Here is a 15,437-nt window from a genome sequence, read left to right on the forward strand (position 1 = left end):
GACGCGAAAGTATGAAGCCACGATTCGCGCATTTTAGGTCCTTGCGGTTAGCCGACTTAATTTTTCACCTATAAACTATTAAACGAATTTCTGGTGACTCCTCAAATTTTAAAATATGTCTGATCAACGGCCATTGCCATTTGTCTATCAATTTCTTGCCGGTGCCATTGCTGGTGTCTCTGAGATTCTGGTCATGTACCCACTGGATGTGGTCAAGACCAGAATCCAGCTTCAGGTCGGCACTGGCGGTAAAGGAGAATATACTGGTATTATCGACTGTCTGACGAAAATCGTCAAGAACGAAGGACCTTCGAGACTTTATCGTGGTATCACTGCCCCAATTTTGATGGAAGCCCCAAAGCGGGCCACCAAGTTTGCCGCCAACGACGAATGGGGTAAGGTTTACAAGCGTGCTTTTGGTGTGAGCCAGATGACCCAACCTTTGGCCATCTTGACCGGTGCCACTGCTGGTGCGACTGAGTCGTTTGTTGTGGTTCCATTCGAGCTGGTGAAAATCAGATTGCAGGACAAGACTTCGAAGTACAACGGTATGGGTGATGTGGTGAGACAAATCATTAAGAAAGAAGGTGTTTTGGCTCTCTACAACGGATTAGAAGCTACCATGTGGAGACACATTGTCTGGAATGCTGGTTATTTCGGTGTCATTTTCCAAGTCAGGTCTCTTCTACCAGAGGCCAAGAATCCTACCCAGCAGACAACAAACGACCTGATTTCCGGAGCCATTGGTGGAACTGTGGGTACGCTGTTGAACACTCCGTTTGATGTTGTCAAGTCGAGAATCCAGAACACCCCAATTGTTGAAGGCGTGGTCAGAAAGTACAATTGGACTCTTCCATCGCTGGCTTTGGTCATGAAAGAAGAGGGTTTCAGTGCTTTGTACAAGGGATTTTTGCCAAAAGTTCTCAGATTGGGTCCTGGGGGAGGAATTTTGCTGGTCGTTTTCACTCAAACCATGGACTTCTTCAGAGGCTTCTATTATAAAGACTGAGCTCAAAACACGGTGTTCCGGATAAATCTATGGAGTACCATGACAAGATCACCCAAAGCTATTGTGATTAATAGACTTGTAATTGGTATTCATCTACGTAGTCCAGTTGGCCCATCTTCTTAGCCAGTAAATGTTCGCTGTAGCCAAAACTATATTTTATTAGGGCACCCATTGTTTTGCCCAAGCATTCCGCTTTATTTCCTAACTATTTACCCCATAATTCTGCCATCTTCGAAATATATCTCTTCCTACTTTTTTTTTCCAAACTTTGACCATGAATAATCCATCAGCTGTTCTTACGAAAGTCGGCGAAATCGTCATCGAGGATAGACCAATTCCTCAGATCAAGGATCCTCACTACGTCAAGATCGCCATAAAGTATACTGGACTTTGTGGATCCGATGTTCACTACTACCAACACGGCCGCGTTGGCTCTTTCATCGTGGAAAAACCAATGGTGCTGGGACATGAATCGTCCGGTGTCATTGTGGAGGTTGGCTCTGAAGTCAAGACTCTGAAGGTCGGTGACAGAGTTGCCTGCGAGCCGGGCATTCCTTCCAGATACTCTTACGAATACAAGAGCGGAAACTACAACCTGTGTCCGGAGATGGCTTTTGCTGCCACTCCACCCTACGACGGAACTCTGTGCAGATATTATCTTCTCCCTGAGGACTTTTGTGTCAAGCTGCCAGAAAACGTCTCATTGGAGGAAGGCGCCTTAGTTGAACCCCTTTCTGTCGCCACTCACGCCACTAGGCTGGCCAAACTAACGGTTGGGGACAATCTGGTTGTCTTCGGTGCCGGTCCAATTGGATTGCTCTGTGCTGCTGTTGGGCGGGCATTTGGTGCTAGCAAGGTGTGCATCGTTGACATTGTTAGCGAAAAGCTTGATTTTGCGGTTGCCAAGGGTTTTGCAACCCATTCCATTAATTCCAAAGATAAAAGTTTTGAGGAAATTTTGAAGTTCATCCAAACTTCCTGGGACGGCGAACGGCCAACAGTTGCAATGGATGCTACCGGAAACCAGTTCTGCATTGCTAATGCCATAAGACTGCTGGAGAAAAAAGGAAGATACGTCCAAGTCGGTATGGGAAGACAGACCATGGACGGTTTCCCTATTGCTGAGGTTGCAGAGAGAGAGCTGTTGATCACTGGTGTTTTCAGGTACACAGTTGATGACTACAAGATTGCTGTCGGCTTAATTGGCTCCTCAAAGGTCAACGTGAAGCCTTTGATCACCCATAGATTCAAGTTTGAGGATGTAAAAAAAGCCTACGACTTTAGCAAGGAAGGTAAATCCATCAAAATTATGATTTCAGGCCCTGAATAATCAGTTACTCATGGGCCTTGACTATATACAGATCAATCTTTATGGGACTCATTTTGCTCTTCTTCTCTCTTTTTTTGAGCTTCGGCTAGAATTTGCTCATGGGATGCATCGTGGGTAGCTTTGAAAAATGTATAGTGCAGAACAACATCCTCCACGTTTCTCATGGACGGATCCTGCGAGTACTCAGGGTCGATAAAGAAGAACAGCGGCATGTCCACCTCCTCCCCGGCATTTAATCTCTGCTCCTCGAAACAGAAACATTGGATTTTGTTGAAATATGGGGCAATATGGTCTGGTGTGACACTGTAAGTTGCCATACCAGTAATATCCTTATCTGATGTGTTTTTCGCCTTGTAGAAAGCTAGCGCGGTCTCTCCAGGAACTAAGTACACCTCTCTCTGTTGAGGAACAAATTTCCACGGCAACAACCGAGAGGTCTCTGCTGTGAACGAGACTCTTATTTTCCGATCAGTATCCACGGGGACTAACTTGTCGGGGGTAATTTTGGAGGAGTCGGTCATTGGAGTCCCACCCCAGCCAGTCTTTTGACAGACAACTCGATACAGAGGCACAGAGGCAAAGGAGAGGGTCAAGAAGCCGAGAAAGAGCGAAAGTGAATAGTTGGTCGCAGTTCGGCCTCTCTGTTTATTTTTAGCATTGTAGTACTGATCGCGCAGCGCCTTATACTCCTCCATAGACAGCCGCGGAAGCTCTTTCTTTGGCTGAGGCGCCTCGGCAAACAGACGGGCCGTTGTTGAGAAAAGACGGCACCCTGTTCTATTAAATCTAATCATTAGCGAGATATAACTTATTTTTCTAATTTTTATTATTATTATGTGAGTGCCCAATCCCAAAGGCATATCTACGCAGCGGGGCCCCCTATTCCTTGTAACTCTCCGATATAGTGTAACGGCTATCATGGTCCGCTTTCACCGGGCAGACCCGGGTTCGACTCCCGGTATCGGAATCGGAACTTTTTTTAAATTTTTGCTCCTGTGGCCGTTTTGCCGCATCCTTTCGGCCAAGTCGCTTATAACAAAGAGAACGGTAAACTGCGCCGATTTTCTAAGGCTGCGTACTGGAGTACGAATTTCTAGGGCTGTGTTAAGAGAGAATATTAAATATCAACATTTTGGTTAATGCGAAAGGCCGTGAATCAGCTTCTCCCGCACAAATCCTCACGTATTCTTGGCGGGCCGCTCCAGCCAAAGAATGCCGTGAAGGAGTTCTACATTGTTCTGGAAAACCCCCACAAATTGTATCGACCGGGGGAGGAGTTGAGTGGACAAATAATCCTAATACTCAAGAAGAATGTGATGAATTTGATGATAAGTCTTTCTTTGGAGGGCCATATCAAGGTTAACTCCACATCGCCGCTGCGCTCGGATAGAAAGCAAAGCTTGTTCAATCACAAAATCCTTCTCTACGGCGACTCTGAAGAGACTGCGCTCACATTTGGAGAACATCGGTTTCCGTTTATTATCAAGCTTCCCAAGCGCAACGCATACACCAGCATTTCATTTGAGAAGGGAGAAATCAAATACGGCTTGAAATGCACCATTGTTGAGCGAGATAACCAGGATGTCGTGCTGGCAACGGCGGAGAAGATGTTTAGTATTGTCAAGCCCATCAACCTTACGCTCTTGCCCGAACCGCAGCCCAAGATTCTCAGATTCAAGACCACAAAAGGGAAACTGAACAAAACTCTGTCTTCTATATCGTCCACGTCGTCGCTCGCGTCGTCGGAGTCCATGGAAGACAATCTCGACAACTACGTCCAAATAAAGATGAACATCCCGTCGATGGGGTATCTGCGCGGCGAATCGATACCCGTTCGTTTGAACGTAAAGTGTCACAAAAAGATTGCCAATACGGAGGGAATAATAGTCACCCTGATAAGAATTTGCCGTCTGGATCTGGGCCAGGACTATGAGGTCCAGTCGTATAGAAAAGACCTGAGCCAGTCCATAGTCCCGCTCATTGTCGACCCAACCACGCTTACAAGTGAAATTTCGACGAGCCTGAGGGTCCCTGTCGACTGTTTTCCGACCATCACCGCAAACATGGTGAGTTTCCAGTATTACATCGAGGTCCTGGTGAATCTCTCAAACTCCAAGATACGAGCCACTCAGGTAGGGTTCATGGACGATGAGATTATCCAGAAGGACACGTCCAGCAACATCTACAACGTGGACAGGCTGAAGCGAACGAAAAACGTGCTTACACTTAACTCCGAGATTGTCGTTGGCACAGAACGAAAGTCTAGGGTGCGCAGAAAGAGCCGTCATTCTTCTTCTGTTCCGCAGACGCCATGCACATCGATAGACTCGCCGCTTTCTCCGCAGGCAACCAGTCCGCCTTCCTCGTCGCTACAATACTCCGCAATCCCAGAAAGTTCCTCGGTGAACGAAAAAGAGCTGCTCCGGCTGCGGGAGCAGGCATTGATGCCTAGCGAGCCCCCGACAGAGCTCAATGATTTGGACTACGCTCGCCCTCCGTCGGAGCTGCCACCAATGCCTACCCCAGGGCCATCCGACGGCCACAATGGGGAACAATTTGACATACTTTTGGACGACGACACAGAATACGCCACCGTACCGATATATACCGAGCCAGGGAGCGAGGCTTGACCTTGTGGCTTCCTGAAATTATGTGTGGTTGGTAACTCTAAATAAATGCGCTTAATAAAATTATATGTGGCTGTGTTAAAGAGCAATAGTGGTAGCAAACCACCCTGTTTCACCGTTGGACATGTGACATATGTGACATTTATGTCATTAATGAAATTGCTGCCTCTCAAAAAGAAAAGCCCGTATGGCAACCTTGCTAAGAGCAATAATGCGGAGAAGGCTTTATATATAGTGTTGTATGGATCATAGATATAATCTACTTAATTATGGCTGACCTGAAATCTAGTACTCCGAAAGACGAGTCCTGGACCAACCAGGCCCAACGCAAGGCGCAAAATGCTTACGATGAGCTCTCTGGCTCAAAGGATACCCCAAGATCTGTGCAACACTCTAGTGTTCCCGGATCCTTCGACTTTGACGAGGGCAAAAATTACTCTGCTGGAGACTCGAACTATACGTCGCAATCGCACAACTACGATTCCACCTCGCCGACTTTCAAGGCCTCTGAGGGCGGCGCCCACGGTGAGCCTGGAGAACAGCCATCGCTGGCCAATAAGTTGATGTCTGCCATTGGAATTGGTGGTAGCTCCGAAGGTGCAACTTCTCAGAAGGACAAGCCTTTGGCTGGCGAAGACGCAGCCAAGAACTCCGTGTCAACCAAGACTCTTGAGAAACAGGCTGGAAAGGCTCACAGTTACGTTGACAACCAGGGTAACGAGTTCGAAGTCGTTCCTACCGACAGAAATGTGAAGTACTCGTCGCTAGTCGACCCGGTCGTCGACCAGAGAGATATCCATGGCACCGAGGACAATATCAAGGGACTGTCTGAAAAGGAGAGAGCCCAAAGACGTCCAGTCGACCCTGCAGACACTAAGAACGCCAAGGACTCCCAGACACAGCAGAAAGATCGGCAGTTTGTTCCCGACACTCAGTCGGGCGCTCATTCGGGTAGAGCTGCTGCTGGGGCTGGTGCAGGGGCTGGTGCTGGCGCAGCTGCCGGCCCCTATAGCTCTTCGAGCACTGACAATCACGGCCAATTTGGCAAGTCAGGGTCTTACGGACACACTTCAAGCGGCAACGCTGGCGGAACCAGTGAGCATCGTTCTGCCAGCCAGTACCAGAAGTCCGACTTTGCCGCCCAACACGACACTACAGACAAGAACCTGGGTCCTGAAGTTCCTGGAGCTGGTGTTGGCTCGCTAGCCGGCGCTCCAGGCCAGACATACCATCCCAAGCAGAGCCAGGCTCTAGAGACTCAACAAGGCTATGGCATTAGCGATCACGCATCAAAGCGCGAAACTGACCGTGGTAAGGGATTCTCAAACACCGGTGCTGCCGCCGGAGCTGCGTATACCTCTGGAAAACCAGTCAGCTACAACACCACAGGGGCTGCCGACACAGATCCTGTTCATGGAGCCACTGCTCCTGCTGACCTGGGAGACTACAGACACCCAATTGGAGAGCATGGCAGCAAGAACGCTCAGGGAAAGTCTCACAAGACTCAGGACAAGCACAATGATCTGAGCCAGAAGGAGACTGCTGCGTTCAAGTCGAAAAATGACCACCACGGGGTTACCGAAACCGCTGCTGGCGCTGCTGCCGGCGCGGGTCTGGGAGCAGCCGCTGGCCGTCACGAGAAGTCGACAAGCACCACCTCTGACTCGTCTGATTACGGTTCCGGTTCGGGAGCTGGCTCCAAGTCTGGTAAGACCAGCAAATGGGGCAAGTCCGGCAAGAAGAACGACGACACGGGTGTGCAGCACGGCACCGTCTACCAGGACGTGCACCACGACACTTTTGCCACCAGAAACGCCGGCCAGCTCAAGTCCGACTCCTCCAGACTCCACGAAAGCGAGAAAAAGGGCCAGCCTGAGTTCGCTCAGAAACAGGCCGAGCTGGGCTACGAGACTGCCCATGGTGGATCGCATACTGGAGCCGGTGCCGGAGCGGGTGCCGGAATAGGCGCCGCTGTGGCTTCTGCTGCCGGCTACAAGGCTGCTCCGCACAACAGCAGCTACGGAAAGCAGCAGGGCAACGATGCTTCTACTCAGGAACTGAGAGGTGCTCCAGGTGTTACCAAGACCGAAAATGACCCTTACGACAGTTCGTACGGTAGCCAGGGCCAAACCGACGAGAGGGTGTTTGGCTCTCTGGACCCTAAGAGTGCTCGGAATCAGATTGATCACGACAAGCTCAGCTCTCAGGCCAAGGATGTGTCGCAGAAAGGCGGCCAGCAGCTCAACAAGGCCGGTCACGGTGAACACTCTGCCTACGCCACAGGTGCAGGAACGGCTATTGGGGCTGGTGCGGGCTATCTGGGCAGCAGAGAAGCTGGCAAGGACTCCACCCAACAAGCCAACGTGTCTGCTCAAAAGGACCCAGAGCTCGCTAAAGGCGGATTTAGGGACGCCCTTCAGGGTGGAGGCAGCTCCCATGAACACACTCAGACAACTAACAAGTACTCTGCTGGTGTTGGAGAAACCACTGGTCGGAACGAGCCAGAAACCAACAAGTATACTGCGGGCGTTGGCAGCGACGAGCCGCAGACCAGTTCTGGATACACTGCTGGTGTCGGTGACACACATCCTCACCATGCCAAGGACCAGTACACTGCGGGTGTGAGAGACGACGAGGAAACTCCATACACGGCAGGATTTTCTGACACCGCTGGACAGAGCAAGTACTCTTCTGGATCAGGCTATGGTGCAGCCGCTGGCGCGGCAGGGGCCGGAATTGCCTCAAAGAGCCACGAAAAAAGCCAAGGTCAGAGCTACGGAAACCAGGGTGCTACGTATGGAGCCACCCAACAAACGTCTACCGGCAAGCATTATCATATCCCTGGCACCAGAGACAACCTCGAGACCCAGGATCGCGGCCATGGTGCTCACGGAAACGATTATCTGAATGACGACCAGAATGCGCTGGCTAACAGGGCCGCCGCAGCAGCCACCCACGATAAACGTGGAGCGTCTGATCTCGGCCAATCCGGCAAGGCACGCCAGCAAGACGACGAGGCTTATACTGGACAGCCGCAGCAGGGTGAGTCCAGCACGAAGATCTTAGATTATGACGAGTTCGAAAAGGCACAACACCCACACAAGGAGAAGCTGAGCACCAAAATCAAAAAGATTTTCAACTGATGTGGGCGCAATTATGAGTACTACTTTCTTTGTGTTTGTTTTTTGCTCATGTATAGGATATGTGACTGAATGATACGATTTGATGAGCTAAGATTTGTAAACATTGCTGGATTTTTAATATTCGAACGATTTCTAGACACTTACGTCACACGAAACCGTTTTTTATGCACGATCGTAGTAGATAGTACATCTCGAAGGCGAGCCGCAAGCGAAAAAAATCTGTCCGAGATGAGTCCGAGGGCAATATATAAGGATGCTCTCGCACTTGTCTAACCACAGAATCAATCATGGTGTCAAATATCTACGGCTATAAATCGACCAAACAGAAGTACACAGCGGGCATCCGCGACCGCTCACGCAGCCACGGATCCTCTGGATACACAGCAGGCATTGAGACAAGAGACAAAGACGAGCGCAACAGTTCCTACACTGCTGGTGTGAGGCCCACTCCAGCTCCAGCACATGCGAAAGGCTACACCGCAGGCATTGGTGGAGGCGTTGCTCCAGCAATAACCAGTGCCAACAGCCTTTTTTCTCCGAGAACCAGCCACTCCGCAACGATATCAGAGAAGTGGTTTCCTAGAACATGATAGGTATGAAGCTGAAGGCTAGATCCAACATTTACGGTATTTATGGTGTGTAAAGTGTTTATTATAGAGTTGCTTTTTCTCACATTTAGATCGCGGTATCTCGCTTTGTAATATTCCCAAAGGCCTTGGCCCTGCAACCCACCCAGACACCGTGGGATCTGGTAACTGGTGGTGTACGGTTGTTCATTGTCAAAATAAAATAAAAAAAAAGACAGCCAACCAAGATAAAGCTTATTTTCAATTCAGGATGTCCTTCAAATTTCCCAAAGTGGATCTCTCGTCGATCCAGCAGTCTTTGCAGCAGACCACCCAGCAGCTCACGTCAAGTCTGCAGGACAATCTAGTCAATCTGGAGAAGGAGGTTTCCACGCTCAATTCCAACATCTCCCCCCTTCTCAAGAGGACCACGAGGTCTCTGCAGGAGCGTTTTGGGTCCATTGATGACATCTCAGAGCTGCCGCAAGAATACAAGGATCTGGAGAAACGCGTTGACAACTTGAAGGTTTTCTATAAAAAGGTGCTGACCATCACACAGCAGTACGAAATTGAGAGTTATGATTATCCTCCAAATCTGAAAGAATCCATCCATGATTACACCAAGCTAATCAATGAGAAGTTTACTGGCCTTTCGCAAGCTACCACCACATCAGAAGCGGAAGCCGTTCTGCTGGCCTCATCCAAGGATCACACCCCAAAGACCTTTGCACACCAATTGGCCAAGGCTTGTTTCAATGCAAATGAAGTCCTGTCGACCAGCGAAGACGAGTCGTCGTCTCTGTGCAAGGCATTGCTTAAGATCAGCGAGTTTCAGACCAGGATCGGAGAGGAACGACTGGAGCAAGATAAGCTGGTGATCACAGAGGTCAACGACAGGATCCGCAACACGCTGAATGGCGACTTCTTGAACACGGCCAAGCTGAGAAAACAAGTGGAGACTTCAAGGCTCAATTTTGACACCGTTAGAGCCGAGGTGAAGGCTGTGCAGCGTGGAGACGAGTCTGTCGAGCTTCCGCCTGCGCTGTCGAAGAAACTGGAGAATGCCGAGGACGAACTGGTTAGTGCCACCGAGTCCGCTGTGGAATCGATGAAGACGCTGATCAAGCCAGTTGAAGGCTTGAACTTGTTGAAGCTGCTGATGAAAATCCAGCTCAACTATCACAAGAATGTCGTTTCTGAGCTGTCGTCATTGGTCGATGAGCTCGACTCGCTACCTTTGGAAGACGATTAGCCATAGTCTGAATCATTAATTAAACGAGTACAAGTACAAAAGTTCGGTCTAGTGGAGCGAACCGCACAAGGAGCTGTTTTTGTTGATTCCGAGTACGATGGACAGGCGGTTGAAGAAAATTTCTCCGAAAGCCATTCCGAGACAGATTGCGAAGAAGTAAAGCAGAACAAAGCTCATGGCTGCAAGCATCAATGCGTAACCAAACATCGCCGCAGTGAAAGCGATAAGTAGTCTAATGAAATCTCTTTTCAATTCCCCCAGTCCTGGGCAGAACGTCTGCTTGACGATCTTACCTAAGCCGAGAGATTTGGCGTTCAGGGTTCCACCAGGAGCACCAGTAGCACTAGTAGCACCGGTGGGCTGAGTTTTTTGGTCCTCCTCGGGATCACAAGCACAATTGTCTATTTCCTGAATCAAAACTGCGTTTGTAAGGTTGTGGAAGACACGTTGTTCCAGATATGCGCTCAAGAAAAATAATCCTCTAAAGAAAACGGCTCCAAAGAAGAGAACACAGAAAATGCCGAAAGCTCCAGCTCCAGAGCCGGCACGCAATGTGTGGAAAATCACTGGGTAGTGATGATACTGGGTAGTGAGATAGTAGTTCATACTCATGTCCATGGACATGTCCATATCCATAGAGCTGGTAGATGATGCGGTAGCCATGTCCATGGAGCTCGTGGCCGAGGCCATATGCATGTGCATGCCCGAAGAGCTGGAAGAGCTGGAAGATCCCATATCCATATTCATGATGAGGAACAAATATTATGCAAATGGGGCTCCGAGAGCGGGCCTTTTTATATCTTTATGGGACACACCGATATTATGGGATTTTTCGCCAAAAATATTTGCTCGCGGAAAAATAATTTGCTCACACCCCGGCACCTTTAATGCTTTTTTGGGGGACGGTTCATCTTGTTGCGAATTAGCCTTGTGTGCAGCCATTCTATAGCGTCCTTGACTCCCTCACCTGTTATTGCACTGACGGGGAGCACTCTTGAGTCTCGTGCGTTTAAATTTTCTGCGATCGGGTTAAAAATTTCCTTGATATCCACGAGCTCTAGCTTTGTCTCGTCCTCTCTATCCTGTTTGTTGGCCAGCATTAGTATGGGCAGCCCTTCAATTAGCTCGTTGCTCATCACGCCGGTCAGAACGTTTGAGCATTCCACCAGTCTTTCTTTGTCGCACGAGTCAATGACAAATACTATGGCATGCGAATTCGAGTAATATTCTGACCACAATTCTCGCAGGCTGTCTTGGCCCCCAACATCCCAAAACTTCAGCAGTATTCCATGAACCTGGATCGTGCCGACGTTCTGACCCACGGTGGGTAAAATCCGCTCCGGCCGTAGCTGTTTGTAGTTAGGGACATAGATGGATTTGAGCTGTTCCAAGAACGTTGTCTTGCCAGCATTATCCAGCCCCAAGATCAGCACCGAATATTCGTCTTTGCGCGTGTAGGAGCTGTACAGACTTTGGGCCAGATGGAACATGTGTAATTTAATAAAAGATACCGGAGACCAAAAAACCAAAGCGACAGATCACGTCGATCGTCCAAAACCGTGGTGAAAAAAAATATCAACCGAAACTATTCCTCATGAGATTGTCCCTTGTCGCTTTGGGCAGGTCTGCATGGAAAGGTCCTTTTGTGGTGCCCTTACCGATTGCTGAGGCAAAGAAAAACGGTACGCCTATCAGAACGAATGCCAGATCGTGCACCATACTGCCTCAGTTCGTGGGGCTCAAATTTCAAGTCCACAACGGAAAAGACTATGTCCATATAAATATCACCGAAGACATGGTGGGATCGAAGCTCGGCGAGTTTTCCCACACACGGAAACGGTTCAAATACACCCAAACCAAGAATAAATAATATATTGTACATAGAATCACAATGTCAAAGTGCGTGCCAAAACCTCTAAATGCTCATCTTTCTCTGCGCCCGCTCATCATCTTGGACTCCCTCAGAGGCCCTGTTCGATCGAGTATTGGCCACTTGCCCCATCCGCCGAGCTTTATTACCAGGCATGTCGCATTGTCCATGCCCCCAATACACTCAACAAATTGTACTACCTCCTGAGCAGCTTCCTTTGGCGTGCCCCGCAACGAGCCCTTGTTATTGGTTGTGCTCGTGATCACGTCGACCACCTCCTGGTCGGAAAGCATGTTGGTCACTCCATCGCTCACAAGCACAAGGAAACACTCGTCTCCGCCAAAATCCAGAATATTGGTTTTCTTTAGATAGTTTTTGTTGTCTCGCTTGTACTTTTCGATTTTTCTCATGTCACCGATTAGATACTCGCTGATCTCTGGCTCGGCCGTGATGCCGATGTTTTTCGCTGTGAGGTCGCCGAACGATCGCGTGTTGGCGTAGTTTGCAAAACGCTCTTCCCCGAAAGAGTCGGTCATCATTAGCCCTGCGCTGTATCTGGTCAGTCTGCGCGACTCGATGGGATTGGAAGGATGGTGGTCCTGGGTCAGACTCCTTGCCACGCCGTCCCTGTCGCAGAGGATCGCACGCGTGTCGCCCACGTGCGCAATCACCAATCGGCTCAGCACGTCTGGCTCGTAAAAGTACCCGTTCAGGTTTGATTTGTCCTTCTCTATGGTGTAGAAAAATGCAGATGTGGCTGTGGAGCCGGCATTCAACAGATGCGAATGTTCCTTGTGTTTAGCATCGTTGATCTTGTCCTCGTAGTTCAGAAACTGGTAGTCGGTGTACAGGAACCCTAGCAGGAGCCGAATCTTGAAGAAGTCTTCTCCGGAAACCATCTCCTTGAACTCTGGCAGATCCCATAATTTTTTCTCCTCTAGCTCCGGATCGCGGACAGTGTAGTTACCTTTTGGCGATACCAGATAGCTTTCCAGCCCCATGCTGTTGATCAAATGAAGATTCTTGCGTCGCACCCAGCGTCTCCAGTATCCTCCAATCTCCTTCTGGTAGAACTTGAACAGCTTGCTGATGCTTTTGTCGCTGACGTTTAATTTCTCGATATTCTCCAGCAAATGGTTTCGCACATAGGTGCTGCCTTCACTGCCGCCATGGCCGTCAAATACGCTAAAGCTAAACACCTTGCTGTGCTCAAAACGATTTTTGTACTCAGGCTCATCGATCTGTCCTATTCTCTTCTCCAGCTCCTCGTTTGCCTCTACACCATCTGTAGACACCGTTTTCTGCTGGAGATCTATGTCCATGACCCCCACCTGGTGTGCGTCTTCGTTCGTCATACGATTGACTCTCGAGGTATAGTAACCGTAGTTTGCAGGCACTTTAAGCAAGCTGACACTGAATGTGATAAGCGAACTCTGGGAGGAATTGGGAGCGATAATCGATAGGTGCTGGGATAACCGTCTTACAGAACTCCCTCGCGCCACGCTCTCCATTCCTGGCTTCCATAATCCTCGTCTCATTCTCATTGACATAGCCGGCCCATCGAAAACACGGACTTATCTCGGGCTTTCTTGTATATTTACCAGTTTATATTTATTTACAGTATGGCGCGAGGTGTATCCGTTTCGATCTATTAGCGTTGTTACATAACTATATCTCCGAGACGTCGTCCTCGTCGATAAGCATGATATCGTCGTCCCGAAGCAGTCGATTGTCGTTGTCGAACGAGATGTTGGTGTTGAGCGAGATGCCCGTATCGGTGCTAGTTCGTCTGCTACCGGTGTCGGTGCCCAGACTCAGATTGTATGTTCTCAGCCCTTCGTACTGAGAAGCTGGGCTGCGGAAAGGGAACCGTGAGAGCAAACGGCTGGCAAAACTGCGGAGAGACGTTAGCGGCGGCTCGTGAGAAGCTGGGTTGTTCGAGAGAGTCAACGGCCTGATTGGGGTGCTCAGAAAGCGTTGGTCCGAGTTCAGAAGACGCTGTATAATCTGTTTGCTTTCATGGACCCGTGCATTCTCCCGCGTAGCCTGCGATCCAGGCCGTCCTTCAATATCGCCAGTGTTGTCCGCTGTGTCGAGATCGTCGTCCTCAAAGTCCAGTTCTCTGATTAGGTAATCAAACAGGAAAACACTCGAGAGCCAAGCTTTTGCCTTTTCCCAGAACCTGAACAATGTAAGCAGTATAGGGATGATGATGAGCCGAGGGAGCAGGTCGTTGAGGAAGTTGCCCAAGGAGATGAGCTGAATGGAGTTGCCGAAAAAGAGCTGGAACGAGGAGTTGGTTGTGAATTTGGCGTCCAGCAGCATCAGAAAGTTGTAACTCAAGGGGATGGTCAGCCGGCACGCGTAGCTGATGAAGAAAATCATCGACACTGGGTCCGACGACTGGTTGGACTCGATGTGGTAGATATTGAAGATTTTGACCTGTGACAGTGATAGCATGGCGCAAACGAGCATGTATGTCAGAACGAGAAAACACACCGTGAAGATTTGAATGTATATTTTGGTGGCATTTTTTGTGATGGCAGCTATCAAGTGCTTGATCAAAGAGAACTGGAATCCGTGAAGCGTTTCTGATTCGACGATGACAGCAGAGAGCACAATCAGACATAGCGAGAGAAGTTTTCCCAACTGGGGCCTGACGTATTGGTAAAGGTAGTAGTTGACTTTTGGGCTCGAAATCAATGGCTTTTCCAGTCTTGGGTGGTATTCGCCGAGCAGTTGGGCGTTTACTTTGTCTTCCAGCACTATCACCTTCTCTACGGTGATTTGGAGCTCGATAGTGCTATGGTTGTATTTCCATTTCAGCTCTTTTAGCTTTTTAGAGAGCTTGTTTAGAAGTTTCGTATTCAGCTCTGAGTTGGTGAACGGTTCGACACCATGATGAACCATTTCGTTGAACTCTGGAGGGATGGAGCCCACAAGCTTGAGAATCCAGTCCCTGTACTCAAGATTATCGAGATGGCTCAAAGTCTTGATTTTTCCGCAGAGCTCTCGAAGCTCAAATTTAGTATCCTCTAGCTGTTCATTTATCTCTGGAACTTTAAGGTACATCTTGTGCAGTTGGTTTGAGTAGTTTCCAGATGTTTCCCATTCATGTCGCGGAAGATATATGAGGCCGTGAGCCATAAGCCACAAGGCCAACACGAGCGAGTATATGTGGCTGACTGTGATAACTAGGGACTTGAGGAATTTGAAATTGAGCCAAGAGGTGTGTCGGACAAGGATGTAGAAGAAGATGATGAGCCCGCACGCAATCATGATCATCTGAAACTTGAGGAGCTCAATCAAAGAGTACTTGAAGCGATCCCCCCGTCTGTAATATCCGGACCCAAACCAGTACTGGAAAAAGGGCAAGACGATCCATGTTAGCGTAAAGGTGGTCCAGTAGTTGAATTTCCAAAGAAACAGCACAGTGGGCTGGTTCAAATAGAATATAGACTCCTTGAACTGCTTGTATGTGTCTGCAGATGTGGATATTAGGTCGATGGGAAGAAGGAATATGATGGAGAAAGGTAAGAACAGCGAGAACACCAGAATCACCGACAGGTACAGAGGCTGTTTGGTGAGCCGGATGAAACGGTTGATGGAGAATCCCGATAACAAAAAGGTTGATACCAAG

At 49.0% G+C, this 15,437-nt stretch overlaps 12 protein-coding genes across 12 annotated transcripts; 7 read left to right on the forward strand and 5 right to left on the reverse strand.

Annotated features, from left to right (window-relative positions):
* Positions 1–115: 115 nt before the first annotated feature.
* KL928_000858 (uncharacterized protein) lies at positions 116–1,009 on the forward strand (the record flags this gene model as incomplete). Its single annotated transcript, XM_043206599.1, has 1 exon — positions 116–1,009. The coding sequence occupies one exon, from the start codon at positions 116–118 to the stop codon at positions 1,007–1,009; it is 894 nt and encodes a 297-aa protein (XP_043061317.1).
* A 274-nt stretch (positions 1,010–1,283) lies between these two features.
* KL928_000859 (uncharacterized protein) lies at positions 1,284–2,339 on the forward strand (the record flags this gene model as incomplete). Its single annotated transcript, XM_043206600.1, has 1 exon — positions 1,284–2,339. One exon carries the CDS (start codon positions 1,284–1,286, stop codon positions 2,337–2,339), a length of 1,056 nt encoding a protein of 351 aa, XP_043061318.1.
* Positions 2,340–2,371: 32 nt separating this feature from the next.
* KL928_000860 (uncharacterized protein) lies at positions 2,372–3,133 on the reverse strand (the record flags this gene model as incomplete). Its single annotated transcript, XM_043206602.1, has 1 exon — positions 2,372–3,133. One exon carries the CDS (start codon positions 3,131–3,133, stop codon positions 2,372–2,374), a length of 762 nt encoding a protein of 253 aa, XP_043061319.1.
* Positions 3,134–3,478: 345 nt separating this feature from the next.
* KL928_000861 (uncharacterized protein) lies at positions 3,479–4,969 on the forward strand (the record flags this gene model as incomplete). Its single annotated transcript, XM_043206603.1, has 1 exon — positions 3,479–4,969. One exon carries the CDS (start codon positions 3,479–3,481, stop codon positions 4,967–4,969), a length of 1,491 nt encoding a protein of 496 aa, XP_043061320.1.
* A 266-nt stretch (positions 4,970–5,235) lies between these two features.
* On the forward strand, positions 5,236–8,109 carry KL928_000862 (uncharacterized protein; the record flags this gene model as incomplete). Its single annotated transcript, XM_043206604.1, has 1 exon — positions 5,236–8,109. The coding sequence occupies one exon, from the start codon at positions 5,236–5,238 to the stop codon at positions 8,107–8,109; it is 2,874 nt and encodes a 957-aa protein (XP_043061321.1).
* A 287-nt stretch (positions 8,110–8,396) lies between these two features.
* On the forward strand, positions 8,397–8,699 carry KL928_000863 (uncharacterized protein; the record flags this gene model as incomplete). The annotated part of the gene is made up of 1 exon (XM_043206605.1): positions 8,397–8,699. One exon carries the CDS (start codon positions 8,397–8,399, stop codon positions 8,697–8,699), a length of 303 nt encoding a protein of 100 aa, XP_043061322.1.
* A 247-nt stretch (positions 8,700–8,946) lies between these two features.
* On the forward strand, positions 8,947–9,927 carry KL928_000864 (uncharacterized protein; the record flags this gene model as incomplete). The annotated part of the gene is made up of 1 exon (XM_043206606.1): positions 8,947–9,927. The coding sequence occupies one exon, from the start codon at positions 8,947–8,949 to the stop codon at positions 9,925–9,927; it is 981 nt and encodes a 326-aa protein (XP_043061323.1).
* Positions 9,928–9,975: 48 nt separating this feature from the next.
* Positions 9,976–10,674, reverse strand: KL928_000865 (uncharacterized protein; the record flags this gene model as incomplete). The annotated part of the gene is made up of 1 exon (XM_043206607.1): positions 9,976–10,674. One exon carries the CDS (start codon positions 10,672–10,674, stop codon positions 9,976–9,978), a length of 699 nt encoding a protein of 232 aa, XP_043061324.1.
* Positions 10,675–10,811: 137 nt separating this feature from the next.
* On the reverse strand, positions 10,812–11,417 carry KL928_000866 (uncharacterized protein; the record flags this gene model as incomplete). Its single annotated transcript, XM_043206608.1, has 1 exon — positions 10,812–11,417. The coding sequence occupies one exon, from the start codon at positions 11,415–11,417 to the stop codon at positions 10,812–10,814; it is 606 nt and encodes a 201-aa protein (XP_043061325.1).
* A 104-nt stretch (positions 11,418–11,521) lies between these two features.
* On the forward strand, positions 11,522–11,797 carry KL928_000867 (uncharacterized protein; the record flags this gene model as incomplete). Its single annotated transcript, XM_043206609.1, has 1 exon — positions 11,522–11,797. One exon carries the CDS (start codon positions 11,522–11,524, stop codon positions 11,795–11,797), a length of 276 nt encoding a protein of 91 aa, XP_043061326.1.
* Positions 11,798–11,850: 53 nt separating this feature from the next.
* On the reverse strand, positions 11,851–13,341 carry KL928_000868 (uncharacterized protein; the record flags this gene model as incomplete). The annotated part of the gene is made up of 1 exon (XM_043206610.1): positions 11,851–13,341. One exon carries the CDS (start codon positions 13,339–13,341, stop codon positions 11,851–11,853), a length of 1,491 nt encoding a protein of 496 aa, XP_043061327.1.
* Positions 13,342–13,465: 124 nt separating this feature from the next.
* KL928_000869 (uncharacterized protein) lies at positions 13,466–15,082 on the reverse strand (the record flags this gene model as incomplete). The annotated part of the gene is made up of 1 exon (XM_043206611.1): positions 13,466–15,082. The coding sequence occupies one exon, from the start codon at positions 15,080–15,082 to the stop codon at positions 13,466–13,468; it is 1,617 nt and encodes a 538-aa protein (XP_043061328.1).
* Between the last annotated feature and the right edge of the window lie 355 nt (positions 15,083–15,437).

The sequence above is a fragment of the Ogataea angusta genome (genome assembly GCF_019207475.1).
Source record: "Ogataea angusta isolate 61-244 chromosome Unknown 61-244_NODE_2_length_1002155_cov_89.706849, whole genome shotgun sequence".
In the NCBI taxonomy this organism is placed as follows: domain Eukaryota; kingdom Fungi; phylum Ascomycota; class Pichiomycetes; order Pichiales; family Pichiaceae; genus Ogataea; species Ogataea angusta.